The sequence below is a fragment of the Triturus cristatus genome, chromosome 1_1, assembly GCF_964204655.1.
Source record: "Triturus cristatus chromosome 1_1, aTriCri1.1, whole genome shotgun sequence".
In the NCBI taxonomy this organism is placed as follows: Eukaryota; Metazoa; Chordata; class Amphibia; order Caudata; family Salamandridae; genus Triturus; species Triturus cristatus.
In genome coordinates, this window is record NC_140579.1 from 130,467,121 (window position 1) to 130,489,762 (window position 22,642).

The window sequence follows — 22,642 nt, forward strand, 5'->3', positions numbered from 1 at the left end:
ACTTACCCTAACAGTCAATAGTGACAACAACGCAGTCCAGAGCAAGGCCTACCAGTAGTCCCTCAGTCCTGATCCGGCGGGCCCTCCCCACCAACCGCACCCCCTCCACCCCCCCGGCCCCGATCTCCGGGCAAAGTGTCTAGCCAGTCCCCGGCCACCTCGGGTCGATCAAAAAAGTGCGTGTGGCCATCCACCTCCACTCTCAGCTTAGCTGGAAAAAGCATCGCATATTTGAGATTCAGGTCCCTTAGGCGACGTTTAACACCAAGAAAGCTCAGCCTCTGCTTTTGGACTGCCGGAGTGAAGTCAGGATAGAAATTGATGTCCATATTGTCAAGTTTGACCGGCCCTTGTAGCCTGGAGGTCTGTAGGATAGCGTCTCTATCCCGAAAATTGAAGATCCGGGCGATGAGAGGCCTCGGAGGGGCTCCAACCTTAGGCCTACCCCCGGGGACCCTGTGGGCACGCTCCACCGCAAAGAATTTACTCAGCCCCCGAGGCTGGAGATGGGTGAGAACCAGGTCCTCAACAAATAGATCCGCCGCCTCCGCCTCGCGTCCCTCCGGCACCCCGATAATGCGAACGTTGTTCCTCCGGGCCCGACCCTCGGAATCCTCCAGCCGACGATTCATCAGGGCGCTCGCCTGGCCAAGCCTGCGCACCTCCTGTTGGAGGGCCGCCACGTCCGTTGTGAGGCCCGTGGTAGAGTGGGCCAAAGAGTCGACCCGGTCGTTGGTTTTAGACAAATCAGCCCTCACGAGGCCCACGTCCACGAGGACCGAGTCAATCTTCTGGGCCAGAGTGTCGAAGCGCTGGTCCACCGAGGCCTTCATCTCGGCGATGGCGCCCATGACGTCTCGGAGGGTCAGGTCCGTGGGCAGAGCGGAAGCATCAGTCGGGCCCGTAGGGGACCTACGCGGCGCCTCTGGGGATCCCTTCTGGAGGGTGTAGCGGTCCATACTGTTGGATTGCTGGGCCGCGCCACGGCGGGTCGATTTTATCTTAGCCCGATCGCCATCTTGTTTTGTGGACATGGTTTCGATCCCCAAGACGAGTCAGTCTCCTCAAGAAAGGGGGGGGCCGACAATCCAGTTCAAGGGGTCCAGGGGGGAGCGACCACCGCTCCGCAGGACGGACCGCAGCTGGCGGACCGGCAGGGCACCCCAGCGAGACCACACCACCGCACACCGCCCCGCAACCCAACCTCGCCTGGCAGCAAGGAGGGCGCAAAAGCGAAAGTGAAAGTGCAGGGTACGCGAGTCACCCAGCCTTGCCCGCCGCTGTTGTTCACTTTGTGTCCGGATCGCCCCACAACTCCAGTACGGGGGGCCCGTGTGGAGAAGGCCGCAAACCTCAATCGATACTCCTGCCGGTGTCCGAGGTCCGATTTAAAAACGGAAAACGGGCGTCACCTCTGCTCGGGCTCACAAATACAGTCCCCTCATCTGGGACAGGATTCTGTCAGGATTTATGCAGGAGGTCGCGGAGGTCCTCGGGAGCCTCGCACCTACGCGGCCATCTTGGTTGCGCGCTAGACTCCTCCGGTTCTAGGTTGTTGGTTTGCGCTGTTCACTTGTCTGTGTATACTCATTTAGTCAGTGACCCGCGGCTTTTTGTTGTTAATATATATGGTAGGGGAATTATCCGCGCAGGTCTATAAAATTCCCTCAGACCCTTTTGCTTATCTGGTGATTTGTTGTTCCTACATGTTGCACCTTGATAGTGTGGGGAAAAAGGGGGAGGTATGGCCATCATTTATAAACAAAACTTTAACTGTGTCACTTTTGACAAGAAGGAGTTTTTGGGGGCAGAATCTTAGGGTTTCTGCATGACACTCTGACTATAAAAACCTTGGCTGGTGTGCTCATCTATCACACTCCAGGCCGTGCAGGTAATTTCATGGTCTCTCTAGATGAGTTCTTCGCCAAATACTTGTTGAAATACTCTAATGCCACGGTATTAGGCGACCCCAGTATTCATCCGGATGGTCTCTTTGAAAGACGTGGCAAACTCCTTTCGGAAAAACATCTCATTGCGATTTGCAGCAATTTGTCACCCAGCCTACTCATGTAGTGGGACACATCTAAGACACCATCTTCTGTAACTGCCAAATCTTGGTGCCACACATTAAACTCTTGGTCTGGCCTGACCATTACCTTGTCTACTTTAATTGGTTGGTGCAACATGGCCCCTGAGGATGCAGTACGTGTTCCTCTTCGTCTCGCTGAAACTGGTCCACAGTCTCCCCCCTGGAGCTCAGTCACACTTGGGTGAACATTCTCATCACATGGGTGGAAATATCGATGTTCATGCGCATTTGCTAATGGCTGGATTATACAGTCTGCCGACTGCATCCCACATATATAATCGAGAGAAGCCACTTCCTCAGCAAAACGACAGTCCACACCTTGTTTCAACGAGGAGAGCAAGAAGCTCTCTGAGTATTGCAAGAAACTTGAAAGAATCTGGAGGCATCAGTGCCACCCAAAGGATAAATCAATCGACAAAAGCCTCTAAACATTTGCCATCTTGCTACTTGTAAAGCACAATCTTACTTTTTTACTGCTCAGACTGATACTTCTCACAAAAGCGGACAAAGTTTAAAAACATATTAAAATATAAAACATGATCGGATAATGGAACTCATACATCAAACGTTTTTGATCAGCACATGCTAAACAGGCAGGATATCCTGAGCATGTGTGCCTTGCGAGGCCTTTGTAAGTAAATTATTTGCATCGTGTAAAAATACACCATTCGTAGTTTTCTCTAGTGGAAGTCAACCAGTGGAAGATGCTTTCCTGCTGGTTTTAAACAGGAGGAACTGTGTTTTTTTCTATATTTACATCCATAGGTCAAATTGTATCAGATGGCTATGCATTCCCCTAGTGTTGATAATGGCTTACAGAGCAAGCAAACAATGTTTCCCAACTGCATCAAGAACTCAGATACTCCCACTGTAATATAATTACCATGAGATCAGACTGAATACAAGTTGTTATAATTCTCAAGGGTCAGTGAAGCTTTCAAAAACATCCACAGCTCACTCAAAACCACTTGTGAGAGTTTTGTACCTTGGGTAATCATGAGTGGACTGTGGAACATCTGGATCCACCAGAGCATAAACAGCACTAACCAGCAAATGTCATGCTTCCTCAATACGAAGAATGTGATTTTCTCTAGCTGTTCTAAGCAGTAATCTGGTTTAAGGAATTGCTTCTTCTGTTATTCACCCTTTTGTGCAAAGGCAATAAACACACTACGTTTTTTCTTGGTCTGATCAAGACAAAAATTACTTGGTTATTTAGTAGATCACAGCCCACTGTGCATGATGTTCAGGAGGGTACCAGATGGAGAAACATTTGAACAGATCATATAACCAGGTAGCAGAAGGATTTCAAATCACCAGTCACAAAAAACAATGTATTCTATCTTCAACCCCAGTTTGGCCAGGGTCATGATAAATGTTGTGTGGAGCAGATTACCTGACATGAAAAGTAGTGTGCTTTAGATGGGCATGAAGAAGAAGGATAGCACCAGCCGTTGTTCAGGGCTCATTTTGGCAGAGGTACAGTCTTGTCAAAAGCCACCTACTATTTAGAAGACATTTTACAAGAAAGAAGCTGGTTGAAACTTTACTATACAAGATATTTTATTTTTAATCCATCAATTACAAATTCAGTAAAGCTATATATGAGCATCATGTTTGAGCATATGGTTTAACACAGATAAAGAATTAAACCAACCAGTGAGGGCTTATGTAGACAGGCTGATCAAAGATGATTTTCTTATGTTGTCTTCTAAAACTAAGTAAGGTGATGAGGTAGACAGAGAGCAAGCTATCTTTGTTGTACATCTAGGAAGTAGATCACATGTATGAAGTTTGCTTTAGCACGAGGATCAGAAATTTAAAGGAGAGCCTTGGCATGTTTTGCTCATTGATGTGGTTCTGAGAAATAGGTGGAATGTTCATTGATACATGTCCAGGTCGGCCTATGTTGAGAACCGGTTAATAAATAGGACTGAAGAAAAGACAGTCAAGACAGGCTGGTGGCACCATTACATGGAGCTACGTTCTAAGCTTTCTTGTATACCATGGAATTTGTTACGTTTTCAGAGGAGTGAGAATTACAAAGATGTGGACATACTGTGAGCCTCGATGTAGTCTGTCCTTCATTGTGCTTTGTCAGTCTGGCAGCCTTAGTTGCATGTATCCCTTTTAAATTGAATATTTATGAATAACTCAGAGGAAACCTCATTCTATTCAAAGCGAAAAATGCAGAAGATACAGACCATTCTCTTCAAAAACACAACTGGTCGATGACCTTCACTAGGTCCTTGTGTCTGTTAAACTTGCTTAATTGTACAAATTATTTCTGTTATCAGTCAGAGCAACGATACGTCAAGGAAATGTTTACCCATGGCACCAGAAATGGAACTTTCTGTTGAGGTTATCAATGCCATCGTATGATACAGCATATGAAGCAGAAATAACAATGCTTTGATCAGTAGGCACCACAAAATAATCAGCTTCCACAGTCCTTGGTTTGCACAGTAAATACATTGCACACCTCTGGGGATTGAAAAACGCCCTTAGCGTGATTCAACAACTGCCAAAAAGGACTAAAATTGCTATCAAAATTGGCCTTATGACAAGAAATTGATACCATTATTTCTGGAGTTATTTAAAGGTAATAATTACACCAAAAGTAAGATAGCAGCCTATTAATCCAACAACGAATCACAAAATTAGAGGATAACAGTGGAGGCAGGAGGTATATAAGCAGGAAACAACCAGCTTAGGATCAGTACAGAGGCAAAGATGGCAAAGCTACTCTTCCTTACGGGTAAGTCCAGGCTTCCTCAGACTCATTCTCAGAATGTAGAATCATTTCTAGAACGCTAGACCGTGATTTCCAGCTTGCTGCTCATTTCTTTGGAAAAGAGATCTCATGTCCTCCACCACGTCTTGTGGATAGGTGGGGGTTTGCAGCATTTCCTTTGTTTGGAATAAAGCACCCTTTAGGTCTCCAACGGATCTCATGATTGTGTGCTTGTGGTTGAGCAGTATCTTTTCTATTGGTAAGAGAGGGCATCAGAACGGGACATCTGTGTACTGAAAAATGTATCTTTTGGTGGCAGTGTGATCTCTTTATGGTGGCAGTGTGGTCGGTCACAGTTCTCACAGAGTGCTCTCTAGCTTTTCTTGGATATGGGTAAACCCCAACTGTTGTGGACAATAGAGCTCACATGTGATCGGCAGATATTCTAATCGATGGAGCCTGGGTGCACTGACAGACTCCTGCTGTTCCTGTGCTTTAGTGGAGACCAACTGTTCATCTGGTTGAATTGTTCGCAGTACCTTTGGTATCAGCCAAACAATGGCATCTGATTACTACGTCATGAAAGGCATTGGGTAAAGAACAAGATCGCAATTTAGTCTACAAACACCTGATAGCGACAGGAACAAGCCACAACATTGTAGAGCTGCTGTGTATTGTTCACAAGAGCAAGGATTGTCAGCAAAAGTTTCACTCCCAAATGTCTGAGCATAATGTTTTCTCCTCAACAACACTTTGTTAATTACTTAAATTGTCCACACTAACTCATCCAATATATCATTGCTAAAGATAAGCAAATCAAAGTATTTTCACATGTGTAATCATCATTAGTCAGTGTGATATAATTTCCGAAAACGAGCAATATCAAGACAAAAGTAATGTAATGGGATGTGTGATGGCATCTCTGATCACACTGCTTTGTCTTATTTCATTACATATGATCTCCGCTCTGAAGTATTCCAGTCCACAGCTAGAATTTCAATAATTTGAAAACCAGCTTAGCACTGCTGTATGACACCCTACAGCATCTTTCTGCATCATTTTATCTGAAAGAGGTTTGATGGCAAGGAACATCTACAACTAAACCTTTCTTGAAAAGTCTACTTGTTTGAATGTTTTGACTTTAAAATCTGTGTTTATTTTTTGTAGGTTTTGCGCTCCTACTTAATGCTCAGCTGGGTAAGTTTTATTTAAAAATTGTGCCCATAACTCTTGGGAGGGACTGACCTACATTAAGATTACAGTAGAATTTATTCACGAAAATAAAACAAAATGTATAAGCTGAATAAGCATCGACACAACTTTCAGATAATACAACCCTGGCATGTCAGATACTTTTGTAAAAAGTTCCACTGCAATCTGTGATTACAGCATATACAATTTCCCTATCACTTTTTATATGGACTTAAGAAAGAAAAAAATCTGAGTTAGACTGGTCAATTTAGCTTACCTAGCGCAGTCCAAGTAAAAAGTTTGTCCTTCTTCATGAGAATCACATCTCAATCTAGAAAGGTTATGGGAAGCTAATATATGTCTCCGAAATAGAAGGTTAGGTCACAAATATATGTTTGAGGGGCCAACAGAGTATGAGCTCCCTATGTCCAATGAACTGCTTTTCAGAAAATGAAAATGTAGCATATGTTTGACATTTTATTTGAAATATGCACCAGGGTCAATATATTGCCCAGAACAATCACTCATATGAACTATTGCCACAAGATTACGGAGAAGATTCACACTTTACTCAAACTGTTTTGTTTAGTTGAGGTATGAACTTGAACTGGCTTTGGATGGGCCTAGAGGCATTTTGCTATGCAGTTTTCCATTGCTTTGCAGTCAGGTTATTGGTATGGTGTTCACAAGCATATAAAAATTAACACTGCTCTGAAAAGATCACATTTTGTATTAAGAAAATCAGGGCCACATGAAACCACTGGCAGTGAGTGCAAAGCTCAGAAAGCTGGCTCGAGTAGGCTTTTTTATTTCTCACAGAAACCACAATGGTGTTGGGATTTATCTTGATAGAGCATCAAATCGCAAGAATTATTTAGTGGTGCTACAAGTGGTGGTCGGTTCTGTAGTGCAGGGACAAGCCAAAAACTACATAAAACTCATTAAAAAAAGAAAAATTGTGACATTTTCAAAATCACCACCCCATCAAGCAAAATTATTAAAAAAGGTGATGCCCTTCAAAGGCCTGCCTTCATAAATCATGGTTGTAAAGTTATATTTTATTCCCGCTGCAGGCTCTGCCTACGAGCTGACATGCTACTTCACCAACTGGGCTCAGTACAGGCCGGGCCTGGGGAAGTTTAAGCCCGACAACATCGACCCATGCCTGTGTACTCACCTGATCTATGCCTTCGCCGGAATGTCCAACAACCAGATCACAACCATTGAGTGGAATGACGTGACACTATACAACTCCTTCCAGAACCTCAAGAACCAGTGAGTCCTGTTTTTAGTGCATGGAATTACCTTTCAGTAATTACTACAGAGCACATGGAGGCATGCATCACACCAAATAAAATAAGCACAGCCAAATTCAAATGACAGCAGCACAAGAGTCCAAACAATTTCATCTGTTGGATTGGAACTAATGTGCCTCCCAACATCTAACAGATGCTACTAAGGGAATGCATTGATTTGTTGGGTGGTACATGCAGAGCCCTTTCTTACAATAAAGTGGTGTACTTCTAAGCCACCTCCTATCTGACCTAACAGGAGCTAAATCACCTCCACTACAGCTAGCAGACAGCCTGGAGCATGGTACTACATGTCTAGCAAGCACCAGCACATTGAAAATATCCAAACACTGCCTTGCTGGCCCTCTGTTGATTCCACTCTTTACCGCCGTTTATGTTTATTGCACACAGTTTAACATGAACAAATCCTATTCTTTTAGGAGTAATGTTTTAAGTGTGGTAAACATCTTCTAATGCCTTACCGCCCTCTCGCCAAAAGCACTGGCTTTTATTCTTACTTGTCAGTGCAAGCTCTAACGTATCATTAGCTAGAACCTCTGTACATAATATCTGTGCAAGAAAATTCACAAAATATAAGATACGATATTAAAGCATCTTAAAAGTCATGCACTGTCTTGGAAAGGCCCTAGTGACAAAAAAAACATTCTACACTGACATTCAGTGCCACACACAGTATAAAACATGTACAAAGTGTAATAAAGAAACTGAATGTATGATCAAAGTGTGTGCATCGAATAGCCAAAAAAACAAGCCACTATATCACAGCAATTGAAGTGGGAGGGATCTGAGATCACATGTTTACAAAAAATGGGAAGAAATGGATTTAACACTTTGCTAGGTACCATGGTCTTGATTGGCTGCTCTCTTTTCTAGGAACGGCAATCTGAAAACTCTGCTGGCAATCGGTGGCTGGAACTTTGGCACAGCCCCGTGAGTATTTTAAAATGGAGTTGAACTCTAAGGCTTTATGCAAAACCATCCGTCAGCTGTTGACGCTTCTATCCCTATGGTCTTATTCTTCTTCAGATTCACTGCCATGGTCTCCACCCCACAGAACCGTCAGACCTTCATTACCTCGGTCATCAAGTTTCTGCGACAGTATGAGTTTGATGGGCTGGACTTTGACTGGGAGTACCCTGGGTCTAGAGGAAGCCCCCCTCAAGACAAACAACTCTTTACCACACTGGTCCAGGTAACTTGGACTGTAAATGGTGGAGGGGATGTACTATGTGACAAGCGGAGAATATATTATGTACATAAAAGGTATAGTGCCCAGGTTATTTCCTAGGCAATTTAATACCTTAGCACTCCATTATTCGTGGAGTTAGAGTCTAACAATAAGTAACTGCCTGCTTTAAAAGTGACCCGTACTGGCTGACATGTCAGGCAGTTGTAGAGATTGAATGATGAATTGAGTAAGTCTTGACAACAAATTAAAGGAAAAACACCACAGCCTTCTAGCAATCTGGCAACAGAGTAGTGGGTTACCATTGATACAATATTGAGCATCTTGATGCCAGAAAATAAAATAAATACATTAAATAAAATGGTAACGTTTGGGGATACAAGCAAGCTATTGCAATCAAATGCATGGTATTTAATGTTTTACTTGCAGCTATAACACTTACAAAAATTACACTTCTAACTTGGAAGTCAAAGGCCATCACAAGCAGAAGACTGGTAATCAAAGATGACTGTTAGTAGTATATGCACTAAACCGGGTTTTTTCTTTAATAAGAAAAAAAAAGTTCTGAAAGGAATCAAATTGAATGAGATTTAGTCTATCTAGCATTATAGGATTAGAAAAATTTTCAAAAGGCGTTGCCAAGACAGAGTTCACTGGTCCACACATAATAAAATTCAGCTTAGTCACTGAGATCCTCTCATTAGACATTATTATGTCTTTTTAAAGTGGATGGTGTTGGAACAGGCAGGTGTGGCAGTGGATCTGTGGCAAAGCAGATCTCTGATGGGGGCTGGGAATAAAGAGGCAAGATTGACAAGAAGCTGTGCGATGTCCATTTATCCTGTTAGATGCCCTACACTAAAACTTGGGACATTACTGCAAAGTATTGAATGGCAAGCTATGGTTCTAAAACAAATTCAGCTGACTTACAGCAGCTTGCTACCACTGGTTGAAAGTACCAAATGTTGCTTTCCTATTCACTTACACTACACAACGCACCAGACACAAATAAAATGATCACAGGTAACCGGATAAAAACATCATGAAACTAATCTTCAATCAGCACTAAAACCCAGAGTACCAAATCATCATGTCCATGATAGAAATTGGCTATACAAATACTAATAACTCAATGACAATATCAACAGATTCAAATCAGTTTCCAGACAGAACACAATACAAGAGTGTGAAAATTAGAAAATAGAGGCTTTAATGTGCTGAAAGACATTGCAGTTCTCCTGTGTTTGTTGTATACAGAGCTTAAAAATGCGGGTTAGCTGTCTAAATTTCTGTACATGAGGCAAGTGAGAGACTGAAAGGGAAGTGAAATGGCCAGCAAAAAACAATGCATTAATGGGGGCAAGTGGGGACTAGAAGTTGGGTTTCTTGATCCCACCTGTAACTACCACTGGCTTCCCCCTCCTTGAAGACAATAACATCTTCTATGAGGCACAATGGGTTTAAAGAATGGATTAATGAAAGAACTAGACTAACACAACAGACATTTTAAAATAATACATTATAATTATAGACCACCCTTTTTCAATTTGGCCTTGCTTTACGTCTTACCACATGGTTTCTTCTGTTAATTTTTGCAGGAAATGCTAGCAGCCTTCCAGCAGGAGGCCACTCAGACCAACAGGGCCCGCCTCATGGTGACTGCAGCAGTGGCTGGAGGTATCTCCAACATCCAGGCTGGATACCAGATCCCTCAGCTCTCAGCGTAAGTACAACAAGTAATCTGGTCATGGCTTGGTTCCAAGACTGCTGCAAGCACTGGACTATAGCAGTGGTTTGCCAGAGAATAGATTTTGCATATATAAGTAATGTAGCTTGCTATAGCTTCTATTATAGCTTTATTGCCTGTAGTAGCGGGCTATGCTGGCCATTAAAAGCCCGCTCCAGTATTCTGCTTGGGCCTTTAACAAGGGAGTGGGCCTTTAATAGCCAGTGTAGCCCAGCTACAGCGGGCAATGAAGCTATTAGAACATTCCGCTCCATGAGGACAGAATGTTCTAATTAAAAAACACAAAGTGTTCTCAGAGCCACCCCTTGGGCTCCGAAGCCTTAGTTTCACAGCTCTTGCAGTGAATGTTCTACATCTAACAGCGCACGCAGGGCCACGGCTGTCAGCTGTTGAACATTCACAGCAAGAGCTGTGAAAGGAGCTTACTGGTTCCCGCTGGCTTGGATGAACTGCTTTTTGAAGTCCAGCCAAGCTAGGGAGACCCAGGAGCTGAGCAGCATTCACCCGTCCCTCCTTCTGAAGCCCTAGTAACACTGAGCTACAGGAGGAGGGAAGAGTGCAGGCTGCATATGTCATCCTACACAGCCACTGCCTTTCACTTTCCTCTGCCTAAATAATATATTTTCGAGAAGCACGGAAAAAATAAAGGCAAATGCTGTGTATTAGAAAATTGAAATGTTGAGATCAGCGGGGACTATACCAGTTCATATAGGTCGCTGCTGCTTCATTGTCTTGAATTGAGGGCTCAACATTCCAATGTCCTAATTTGCTATAGAAGCTACAACAAACGCCATTACTTATATATGCAAATTCTATTCATTGGTATGTTGAGAGCTCCTTGGAAGACAATGGAGTAGCTACGGGCTTACAGTGGCTGGTATAAGTTGTTTAATAAACATATAGCCCTTCTGCCTCAGGCTGTAAGGCTATAATACGATTCCATAAGTAAACTAGAAGTAATATCTGTGGTAACATGGGTGCGGTCTAAAACTTTGCCTTTAGCTACCCTATCATTCACTTGTATAGCTTAAAGAAAGAGACAGGTGAAACATGTTTTACTTGCTATGCAAATTTTGTCAAGATATGAATGAGTGCTATAATAAACCAAATAGGGAAACTATAGCAAAACAAAAGTTCGAACAAACTCTATAGCAAAGACATTAATTAAAAAGAGATTTAGAATAACAGTATCTACCCTGGGCAGCTGGCCACGGGTAGGTCCCGCACTGGGAACCTCAAGGATCCAAAGTGGTTTCCCTCGAGATTTAAGCAGGTCCACCGGTCTGCCCCTGTTGGGGAATTACTACCTCATTCTTCCAGTGCACCCATCTCTGGAAGGTATAATTGTACCTCACTTTTGATTTTTTATTATTATTTTCACACACCAGGACAACAATAGCATCCTGACATAAGGGGACGTGACTTTGACCTCCCTCTGACATTATTTGCCGCCCCCTTTGAGAGTAGACGAGGTTAAAACGTCCTGAAGAATTGCCGAGATCCAATTGGACTTTTTGATAGGCAAGAAACATTTCGACCCTTTCGCACAACTCACTAGAACTGACACAGATCTAATTTCTCCTCTCAGTTTGGGACTTTTTCAGTCAGTTTTTACCCATGGCCCAGACACTCTGCGAATAAATTCACCTAGGAGTATCTAGGAGCCATTTTTAAACCACACTTGTACTTTCCCACATCTACCCCCTTCACATAGGTTCACCCTCACATAATACAGCATGACACCCTTCGGGGTGTATGAGGGACCTTGCTCCTAATTGGATCTATCCGTGAACGAGCATTATCTCTCTTGCTCCCTGTAGCACCTACCCATGTCAGCCATTACCGATGTGTCCCCTCGGTTATTTCCTCCCCTCCCCCCTTTTTTGTCCCCCCCCTTGTCCTCCTAGGAACAGCACACCTTTTTTCTACAACAGAATCTTCACAATGACAAGCCATAAATGTCCAGATACATGACTTAAGACAAATTTCCACCCCCGCTTATGGATTGATCTTAAAATCACCAATGGTGATATACAAACATGTTAAAGTTCCTTAATATGTGCAAAGGAATCTATTAACAATGTTGTCATCCTCTGCTAAGCTTAGAAAAATGTAGATTAAAAAGTTAAATGTAAAAAGGGATTGTTACTTTAAAAAAATAGTACATTTCTAGCATGTAGAGAGTATCCCTGGAAAATACATTTCACGTCTTGTCTTCTGATGGCAAGTTTATTTCTTACAATGCACACTAAAGGCAAACATAGACCATATTTAAACCTCTTGATGTGTCCTTGATTTAAAGGGATATTTTAGTTAAAGCATATTTGCTAAAATACTCACATAATAGACAACAAAACTAGAGTTTGTTTGAGCAAAATATCTGGCATTTAAACACCGTGTCTGCAAAGACAGTTCTTTTAATAATTCAAAAGATTTCAATTGCTTAAAATGGTAACATGCATTTTTCTGGCAGGGCTCTTGACTATATCCATGTGATGACCTATGATTTGCATGGATCCTGGGAGGGATACACTGGAGAAAACAGCCCCCTGTACACCAACCCTGCAGCCACTGGAGCAAATGCCTACTTGAATATTGTAAGTATAGCTACACGTGCTGGAGAAGCTCCAGTCCAGCAGAACTTCAAGTTGACTATGTTTTCAGTTGAATTCCCAGCCAGTTACAGTACACCATACAGAATGCATTAACTGATTGACATATCACATCACAGATTTTCTGACCTGACCACAAGCATTGTCTTTGTAGGATTACGTCATGAACTACTGGTTGAGCAATGGTGCCCCAGCATCAAAACTTATTGTTGGAGTCCCGACCTATGGACACACCTTCATTCTGAGCAACCCATCCACCAATGGAATTGGAGCCCCAACCTCTGGAGCTGGACCTGCCGGGCCTTACACCAGACAGGCTGGGTTCTGGGCCTACTATGAGGTATGTGAGTCAATGTACCCTAATAAAGAATCACCCACTTTGACAGATTTTTTAATAAGCTGAAATATGCTGAGCAGCTACAACATCGGGATGCACAAATATTATTTTAATGCAAACAGACAGATTTACACAAAACGCTCCTATTACGATTCAAATGTCTAACATTGCTATTTAAACCAATAAGTAATTAGCTTATTATCTTACCAACATAAATCAACAGGTTGATAGAACCATGTAACCTCACAAATTATCTGATTCAAAGGTCTTGTTCAAACAATTAATTCTAAAATAAAAACAGCACATATAGTCCAGCTTGCGTTTACACTCGTATGATGGTCATATGTCAACAGTCAAACTTTACTTCACTTTACTCATTGAGATTCTAAACCTCGGTAACCTCATGAAATCATTATTTAAACCCTCACCCTTGCTTCTGTAAGCTGCGTATGGTGACACTTAATTGATTTGATCTAGGTAATAGCACTGTGCTACCCATCAGGTCTAGGTATGCGATATATAAATATCCCGCAGTAAAAAATAAAATCACTTTACTTAGACACTGAGATAGAATATTGAGCACAACGGGGTGGGGTGAAGGGGGAGGTTATAAAAGTGTACCGTTCCACCAGACCGCTGCCTGGGATTTGAATTAAGAGACTTGACACAGCCATCTTGGAGCAAACTTTATTCAATCTTAAACCACTACAGATCTGCACCTTCCTGAAGAATGGAGCTACTGAGAACTGGTCGTCTGCTGAGGAGGTTCCCTATGCATACCAGGGTAACGAGTGGCTTGGATACGATAACGTGAAGAGTGTCACTCTCAAGGTATGATTTGAAGATTGACCAGTTATACAATTACCTTGCTAAAACCAATGACATTATAGGTTCCCACATATCTATGTTATGTTAATTCAGTTTATAATACGTGCGAATAACCCCGGTGGGGTGTCTCGGTGCAATCTAGCACCAACAGATAACCCGAATAATTTGGCCACAAATAGCAGTTCAAAGACGTTTTCTGAATTTGTAGTGGTCCGTGCATTGATGTATGTAAAATGGGGAGCTTGTTCTAGAGCAGGGGAGGCTAATAAAAGGATCAGTCACCCAAGCAACCAGTGCTGCTTTCAAGACTGAGGAGGGACTTCCCCAGTGGCAATGGATAGATTAAATAGTGAGCAGATGGCCAGTGCAAGCTGAAAGGACAAGGATACTGTGATACGAGGTGGGCAGATGTGTAAGGGAGACCCTGATTCAGCAGCTGCCAGTACCTTCTGAATAGAGTTAGGCAAGAGTGGTTTAAATTTCCCTAAAGTAAAACCATTGGTTGAGAGTGATAAGGATTAAACTGCTCGCTGGCTTACTAAGTTATTTTGGGGCAATTCTGATAAATTATATAGATTTTTTTGTTTGTAGTGAGTCACAAGGTAATGACAAAGAGCTTCTGATGGTACAATCTCCAGAGAGCAGGCTTGAGAGTTAAGGAAAGGGTTAAGCACTTTAAAGAGCTCCTTCGAGGAGTTCCCAGTCTAATTTGAAGAGAAATGTGTGCTTTGAAGGCTTTTTCATGTTGCGGTGATATTTCGTTAAGGCTAGTTAATATGCCTCTTTATCAATGAGATTATTGAAATGGTGCCATTGTCTCTCAAGCTTTTTACACAGACTTTTCAGTACGCAATTCCAGGGTGTACCAGGGTGCGTGCGTTCCTTGGTTGGGATTAGAGCAAGGTTGTATAAGGGCTATCTTGTTTAAAGCTCTTGGAACTTTGTCGACATCGTCAGCTGAAGTAGGTGTAAATTTAAATACATTAGAAAATGCACAAGTGCCTTGTCTTCGATGCCTTCTGTGTATGTTAACAAACAAAAAGATCCACCTTTGAAAAGAAAGGTACTGAGGATGCTGAATAAATTGGGGTAGTTGTAGGTGAGTGTCCCAATATGGTTGGGCACACACAGTGTTGTTTAAATACCCCTCACACACCAAGAATGGCCCATGGTGTCATGCTTCATCATAGGGGTCTTCCCGCCCCGCTGCGGGACGGGGCGTGCTACGACCTACGACTACGTGGGAGCACTAATGATAAAGTGCTATGTGTGATGCAAAGGGGAGGGTCTGATGTAGTTGTAAATATGTGTTTGTAAAAAGCACCTGGCCCCTTAAGACAGAAAAAACTTTAATATGTCCCGGGAGGCTGGTACTGCTAAAAACAGGGGTGCGGAGTTTGCCTACGTAATGTGTGGTTACTCCTTGTGAGTCAACATGTTTCGATGCAAAAGCATCTTCATCAGGACAGGAAAAGATCCCTCCCGACTAGAAGGCATGTGCTTAATAATATAAAGAAGTGAGAGATGCATTCAGTGGTGCACGTATATACAATACCTACTCGTATGTATGCATATCTGTAAAAACAAGGAAGAATAAAGGCATCTTCAATTCCCTGGAAACAGAGCGTGGTACCTGTAAATACAATAAATGTGCCACAATGTGACCTAAAACGCGTGCTTCAGCTAAAATTTAGCGTTATCAGGAAAAGGTGCAGTGACCTGTAAAGGAAAGGACAGTACAAGACACTACAGACAGAAAACACACACTCTATAAATTTTCGTGAAAAATAGTAAGTGGTCCAGGTGGGTAATACAGTCAAAAAGCCCAAATGCATACTTATATGTATGTGAGGTTAATGCCTCATGAACCTTGAACGGGTGGAATCGTCATGGGACCTCAATTCTAGTGGGAAAACGGAGAAGGTACAGCATCAGGCTTTTACCTTGAGTGAATGTCTCGCATGCTGAACGAGGTCTGCTTCCACGGGCGGCTGTGCCGTACTTACGTGCCCTGACTGGAAACTCGACTTGAAGTCTATCCCTCCGCGGTTCCGCTGTGTAATGGGACCATGGCGGGTAACTGCTTTTAAACTACCCGTTATTTCCTAAATGCGAGTCAGCTGGTGGTGACGGGGGCATACAGGTATACTTCCGGGTTAGAACCCAGGCGAAGACTAGACTGCGGTATCAGTGCAGGGTGACCCGGAAGTGAGGGAGGTTCCATGAAAGAAGTGGTGACGGGAGTAAAAAATAAAAAAAGGAAACAACTTTATTGACTACGGAAAGTGTCCTCAGAGCTAGACATAATGTCTCAATATGGTCAGAGCAGTCTCCGTAATAGACTGTGTATGCTTCCAGCGCGTTAACGATATGGGTCGCGAGCTCAGGATTGTATTTAAAAAAATGAAGCACGTTCATGATTATACAGGCGTACTTGTATGAAGCCCGTTGATGATATGGCTAGCGTGCTAAAAAATAGTATTATAAAAATGAAGCCCACTTAAGATTAAGCGGGTGTGTTAGGGATTTGACAAAGGGTAAGGTTATGCTTATATACATCAGCGTGACTACGCCGTGCGAAGGGGAGGCTGTTTCTAGTGGCTGGGGTTGGAGGCACAAGACACGATTTGACACCTGACAGGTCTTAATAAACAATATGTACCCACACGAGAAGGTGGAAAAAGGCCATGTCAAAGATTGGTTGAAAAGTTGATGAATAACATCGCAGTTGGGAGAACCCAGTATTAGGTCAATTGTGCCCAAGGTATATCATCGTTGAGGCCGGTTATGTGCGTGCCCAGGCGGAACACCCATCATTGCTCTTTTTCAAAGAGTCCACGATCATTGTTGAGTTGTTCAATGATGGTCCACTTAATTTCATCCACGCCATGATTCATGGTCAAAAAGTGGGTTGCCATCTTGGTTGTGCTCTTCTTGCAGCGGATATTGCTCTTATGTTCTCCAATCCGCACCTTTATTTGTCTCGTGGTCATACCGACATACTCCATACCGCATGGGCAGGTGATGAGATACACCACATTCTTGCTGTTACAATTGGTGAATTTGCGTTGCTCCCATGATGTACCATTTGAAAAGGTGAGCTGGGTACTTTTTTTATTGAGAGAGCATGTACTACACATGTCGCATGGGTGATGCCCTTTGATGGGTGGTAACATACTACACGTGTCTTGACGTGCTGGTGGAAGACGTGGTATGGTGTGGACAAGGATGTCCCTCAGACTACGGCCGCGTTTATGAGAGAACATTGGTTTTGGTAGGTCCAGACCTCCACAGTTCAAAATCTTCCAGTTCTTATTGATAATTTTGGACACTTGGTTAGAGTGGGTATAAAAATTGGTTACACAAATGGGTCTGGTTTCTTGTTCTTTTGGTGTTTGGTTTTCCAGGAGAGCGTCTCTATTGTTGTTTCTGGCACGTTTGAGTCCTCTTTTGACTATCCGTTCCGGATAATTCTGATCTAGTAGCCTCCTCTCCAGATCTTTTGCTTGTGCTTTGAAATCCGTCAGTTCTGAGCAGTTTCTCCGTAAACGGAGAAATTGACCATAAGGGAGATTGTCCCGAAGGTGTCGGGGATGGAAACTATCATAGAGCAACAGGCAGTTTTTTGCCGTGGGTTTAAAATGTGTTCTGGACTTTAGTCTTCCCTCTTCAGCATAGATGTTTAAATCAAGAAACACCAGGTTGTTATTAGAAAAAGTGTGGGTAAATTTGAGGAAAGTGTTCTGTTCATTAAGCCATGTCATGAAACTGGTTACTGAATCCGAATCGCCTTTCCAAATCACAAAAACATCATCTATGTAGCGTTTCCAAAGGACAATGTTGTTGAAAAATGGGTTGCGCTGAAGGAGTATTTTCTGTGACTCTAGATGGTGAACGTACAGACCCCCTAGACTCGGCGCGAAGGTACTACCCATGCTGGTACCGTGTTTTTGTAGATAGTGTACATCCTGGTATAAGAAGAAGTTCTTCTTAAGGGCTAAGGTGATACATTCCATGACCAAATTCCTGGGTGTATGGTAATTCCAGGTGATGGAGAAAAGAACCTCTTCTATAATATCCAGGGTCTCATCATGCGGGAGGCTGGTGTACAAGCTCTCCACGTCTAGTCCGAGTAGTAGATGTTGCGTGGGGTCAAAAGACAAAGCGGGAGAATTCGCAAAGATCAAATCTGGTGTGGCCCACTGATGGGGGAGATTTATCACTTTCTGGGCACCCCTCCAGCAGTCCTTTGGAGAGATTTCAATTTTAAAAACACAAATCTCTACCCAGTCTGCTTGTAAATTGTCTATAGGAGAGGCTTTGGTGGTATCTTTAAAGACGATGGCTATGCCACCACCTATCCTGCCTTCTCTGTTTAGTCTCAACATTTGGTATTTATCTATGGCAGCAATAAGATAAGAGTATATTCCATCCACTATTTATAGGCTCAGTGGCTGATGAAGAACAACCTGGCCGGTGCCATGGTGTGGGCCATTGATCTGGACGACTTCACAGGCACATTCTGTAACCAAGGAAAGTTCCCCCTCATCACTGCGCTGAAGACTACTCTCGGAGTGCAGGCTTCAGGTGAGAGACATGATTGCAGAATTGTTTTAATATAACATCAGTGGCTAGTGCTTGTATCTTTGTTAGCGTGATATTAGGTGTAAAGTCATACACACGCTGCTCAAATGTGCCCACAGATCCTATCTTACAGTAAACCATTCCTGCATGTTTGTAACGGCCAAGCCTCAAACCTATCAATTTTGACATATAACACACCATCTATGACCAGATGCTATGCAGACCATGCATACAAACTGAACAAATCCATATTTGATAGGAAACCCTTATATAAAATAACCTGCTGCAAGCACAATCTCTCCAGTTTGGGCTGCAGACTCAATGTTATTGTTTCTAGAAGATGAGACTGCTTCTCATCTTCAGAATGTCTCAAAATCGCTCATCTTCGGAATGTCTCAAGAGTCCCCTTCTACTCATGATGCTCTTCTTTAAGCAATGCAATTGGTCAGGGGATTTAGATTGGTTAGCCACGATGGGAGTCAATGTGGGGCATGGGCTACCCAATCAAAACACACACTTTGCTAAAAATGCATACACTGAATTTCAAATGTGTCTTAAATGGCTGCCCAGATACTGCCTTCTTTGCACATGTTGGAATTTTGGTTGGAGATCTGCAACTTGTGATCACAAGAGGTGTCCTCTTTAAAGAATCCATGTACTATAGTCTTGGATAGTCACACTGAAAAAGGAACGTAATCATGTGAGAACCAACATGTTTTCCTCTGAATTACAGGCTGCACAGCTCCCGCTGTTCCTGTTGCCCCAGTCACAGCAGCTCCTGCCACAGCAGCTCCATCTGGTGGTGGCAGCAGTGGAGGTGGAAGCTCCGGTGGAAGTTCAGGAGGAAGCGGATTCTGTGCAGGCAAAGCCAGCGGTCTCTACCCAGTCGCCGGAAACAAAAACGCCTTCTGGCACTGCCTCAATGGGATCACTTATCAGCAACACTGCCAGGCTACCCTGGTCTTTGACCCTAGCTGCTCTTGCTGCAACTGGCCATAAAAACATCCAGCATCGGAACAAACATGTTAATTAACAAATTATTTGATTTAATTTGCTTGTTCCAACAATTTAATTCTAAAATAAAAACAATGCTAAATAAACACAGGTGTCTCAAATACTTTGGCCAGTGTATGAGTGTAACATTTTATTTTGGGTATTTAGGTACTACTATGTTTTTTTAAAAACTTGTCATTTGATTTAACTCACTCGTTTCATCAAAAAGTGCATTTATTTAAAATGGCAATGCCTTCAAAATAAAAACTCTGCCTTTAGCTCACATTCTTGGCCTGCAGCCCATCTTTCTGCTTTTTTGCATTGGTGCCCCAACACAGGTCTTTCATGCACTTGCACAAGTCAAATATCTGCTATTCTTGCGTTATCCCAAATAAAGAAAAAGTAATGCATTTTTGTTGGCATTATAGAAAGTGTGGCTAATGCACGCAGCTCAATCAATGCACCTCAATCATCACCTGCAAGATTATTTACCAGCACAGTACTGGAAACCATAAATAGTTCCTCAGTGCATCAGAATTATGTAAAGCTGCGCCCTCTACTGCTCCACTATTGTCCCTAAATATGGGGTTACTGCTGTAGTTAAAATGGTGGCAAGCAAAAAGGAACAATAGGGCATTCCAATACAGAACATCTTGCACATAACTAAGGAGACGGGCCTTAATGAACCAAATTTACATACAAGGCCATAGACTTTAATAGGATGCTTTGCTGGAGCCTATAATATGAGCAGCCTACCGAAGTTCGATTTCCTGAGCCCAAAGAGATGAGAAAAGGTTTCTGACAGGGATTTGCGGAAAAGAGAGTGCAAGTGTGCAAAGTGCATGGGGTCAGCCATATGAAGTCAGTCACAGGTTTTACTTGAATTCAGAGGCAACTATGGGCTCTAAACATCGGTGGGTGAACAATAGGGGAAATTGAAGGATTTGACAAGCTTAATGGCTGGATGAAAACTAATAGTAAAAACAGTGGAGAGATCTTTGCGGAGGAGGGCAGTGGCCAAAATCTACTTGAATTTAATTATCTGAACACAAATGTACAGAACCAACTAAGAGTGGAAAGTACTATGTTGGCCTTAAGCCGATGAATGCCTCAATGAGAAGGCTCCAGTTTTAGGACATGCACCCACCTCTCAAAGCAGCATGTCACTATGGGCTCAGACAGCATGGTCTGTAATGTAGATGGAAATATGCATTCACAGATAACTATGAACGACTCCTAGCAACATTATACACAACACAAATACAATCTCACAACTCAAACTCCTCTTCACCAGTATACTCCGTGAAGATTGTCAGAGGACTAGAATGACCCTTTGCAATTTGCCCACTGGTGGTTCGACACTACTATTATGCTAGGCAATGGAGACAACCCTACACATTGGCCCCCCCCATAGAAAACCTTTCTAGTCTTACCCTAACCCATGCCAGGGGCATGTGAGATCATACTCACAGAGCACATCCCAAGCACTTCCTCTCCGGACTCTGACTTACCCATACTGGCAAAATCACTAATAGAGACTCAGGCCAGTCGTAATCAGTGGCCGACATCTCTCTTACAGATAAACAAGATACAATGTACCTTTCAGTTTCCTGGACACACTATACTGTGGCAGGCCTGGAAAGCACCTGCAGGTGCATGGCATTCTACTGCAAACAAACCATGCGCGAGGTCTCAATGCACACTCCAAACATACTCTCATTCCTCACAGAAATGGTATTTACATACAAGACCATGCAAGCTACTGCTGGCTTCATCTAGACCTCATTCCATAAGTCTAGTGTATAGTGGAAATTACTCTAAAAGAATTTACCAATGGCTCATCTATTCTAGGTTTTATCAAAACTAAGACTGATAACACTGATAACCTCACATACAGAGTGGAACTTATTCACATGGAAAAGGATAGAAGCAAATCCATATCTACCTGCCTCCCCACCCACATGGCAATGTCAGCTAAAGTATCTTTTTTTTTAGTTCAGAAATAATTTTATTGAAAAGAATATGTGTCCACATACATTACAAAATATTAGAATCACTGCATACAATAGATATTTGTTACAATAAAACACAAATGAATAGAACTTCTGTATAAAAGTAGAGAAAGTAAACCAATATAGGTGAATTATATATAACATAAAATCAAATAAGTTTCAAGAATCATCAGAAAAGTCAAGGTGGTTTAAGGATTTCTTGCTGAGATGGTTGTGGCAAAGAACATTTTTGAGCACTTGCGTCAAAGTGTGATGTGACAGGTGACCACACAATCAAACGTTTTGTAGCCATAGAAGTGTCCAGTCTATGGTTATGACAAACAGCATACCACCACGCTTTATACAAAATTTTTGTGAAATCTTTCCAATTTATGGTGATTTGTTGAAAGGCAACTGCTAATAATAAATCGATAATCTTAACATTTAACGTAACATTTTCGCAAATAGGAGAAAGACTTCCTAGAAAAATGTAAGTGAAGAAGAAATGGAAGTTAGTACCGAATATTGAATTGATTTCATACCATAATTGTTTCCAAAATGCATATACACATGGACAATAAAATAGCATATGAAATAAATCAGCATTTGTGGATGAACATGTCCAGCAAGTATCAGACACCGTTGAGAAACTTTTACTCAAAGTAAGCGGGGTTAGTAGGAGTCTATTATACACAAAAAACAGAGTTTGCGTTGTATTAGCTGCTCTTGAAGACCTACGGATCTTGGTCCAAATATTTGTCCAAAGGGACAGCGGCCAGGACGTCATAAAGTCATGCTCCTATAGCTGTTCAGTTTTAGATTTCTGCCTATTAGTGATGGAGGTTTGTGCATAATTATAGATAGTTGAAACTTTGGGCATGGTATGTAACAGAGTGAGAAGTCTCGGGGTGGAGTTTGGAGTATTTGAGGTATCAGGTGTATTAGTTAACTGGAGGTACGTATCCATTACAGCTTTCTTGAGGGAGATATATTTATGATAAAATGAAGCAGGTAAATTAAATAGTTCACTGAGCGAG

The 22,642-nt window shown here is 42.5% G+C and overlaps 1 protein-coding gene across 1 annotated transcript; it reads left to right on the forward strand.

The window, feature by feature from the left end:
* The first annotated feature begins 4,720 nt into the window (after window positions 1–4,720).
* Window positions 4,721–19,721, forward strand: LOC146869785 (acidic mammalian chitinase-like). Its single transcript, XM_085615164.1, has 11 exons — window positions 4,721–4,847; window positions 5,991–6,020; window positions 7,088–7,289; window positions 8,201–8,257; window positions 8,354–8,519; window positions 10,112–10,236; window positions 12,734–12,857; window positions 13,027–13,212; window positions 13,921–14,040; window positions 18,483–18,624; window positions 19,355–19,721. The coding sequence occupies exons 1-11, from the start codon at window positions 4,823–4,825 to the stop codon at window positions 19,618–19,620; spliced, it is 1,443 nt and encodes a 480-aa protein (XP_085471290.1). The 5' UTR covers window positions 4,721–4,822; the 3' UTR covers window positions 19,621–19,721.
* Window positions 19,722–22,642: the final 2,921 nt, after the last annotated feature.

Bases quoted from the DNA above. Each gene is read 5' to 3' on its own strand.
- LOC146869785 (XM_085615164.1), top strand. From the start codon at position 4,823: ATGGCAAAGCTACTCTTCCTTACGG. The intron at 4,848-5,990 runs GTAAGTCCAGGC...TATTTTTTGTAG, and splicing joins AAAGCTACTCTTCCTTACGG to GTTTTGCGCTCCTACTTAAT. The intron at 14,041-18,482 runs GTATGATTTGAA...CACTATTTATAG, and splicing joins TGAAGAGTGTCACTCTCAAG to GCTCAGTGGCTGATGAAGAA.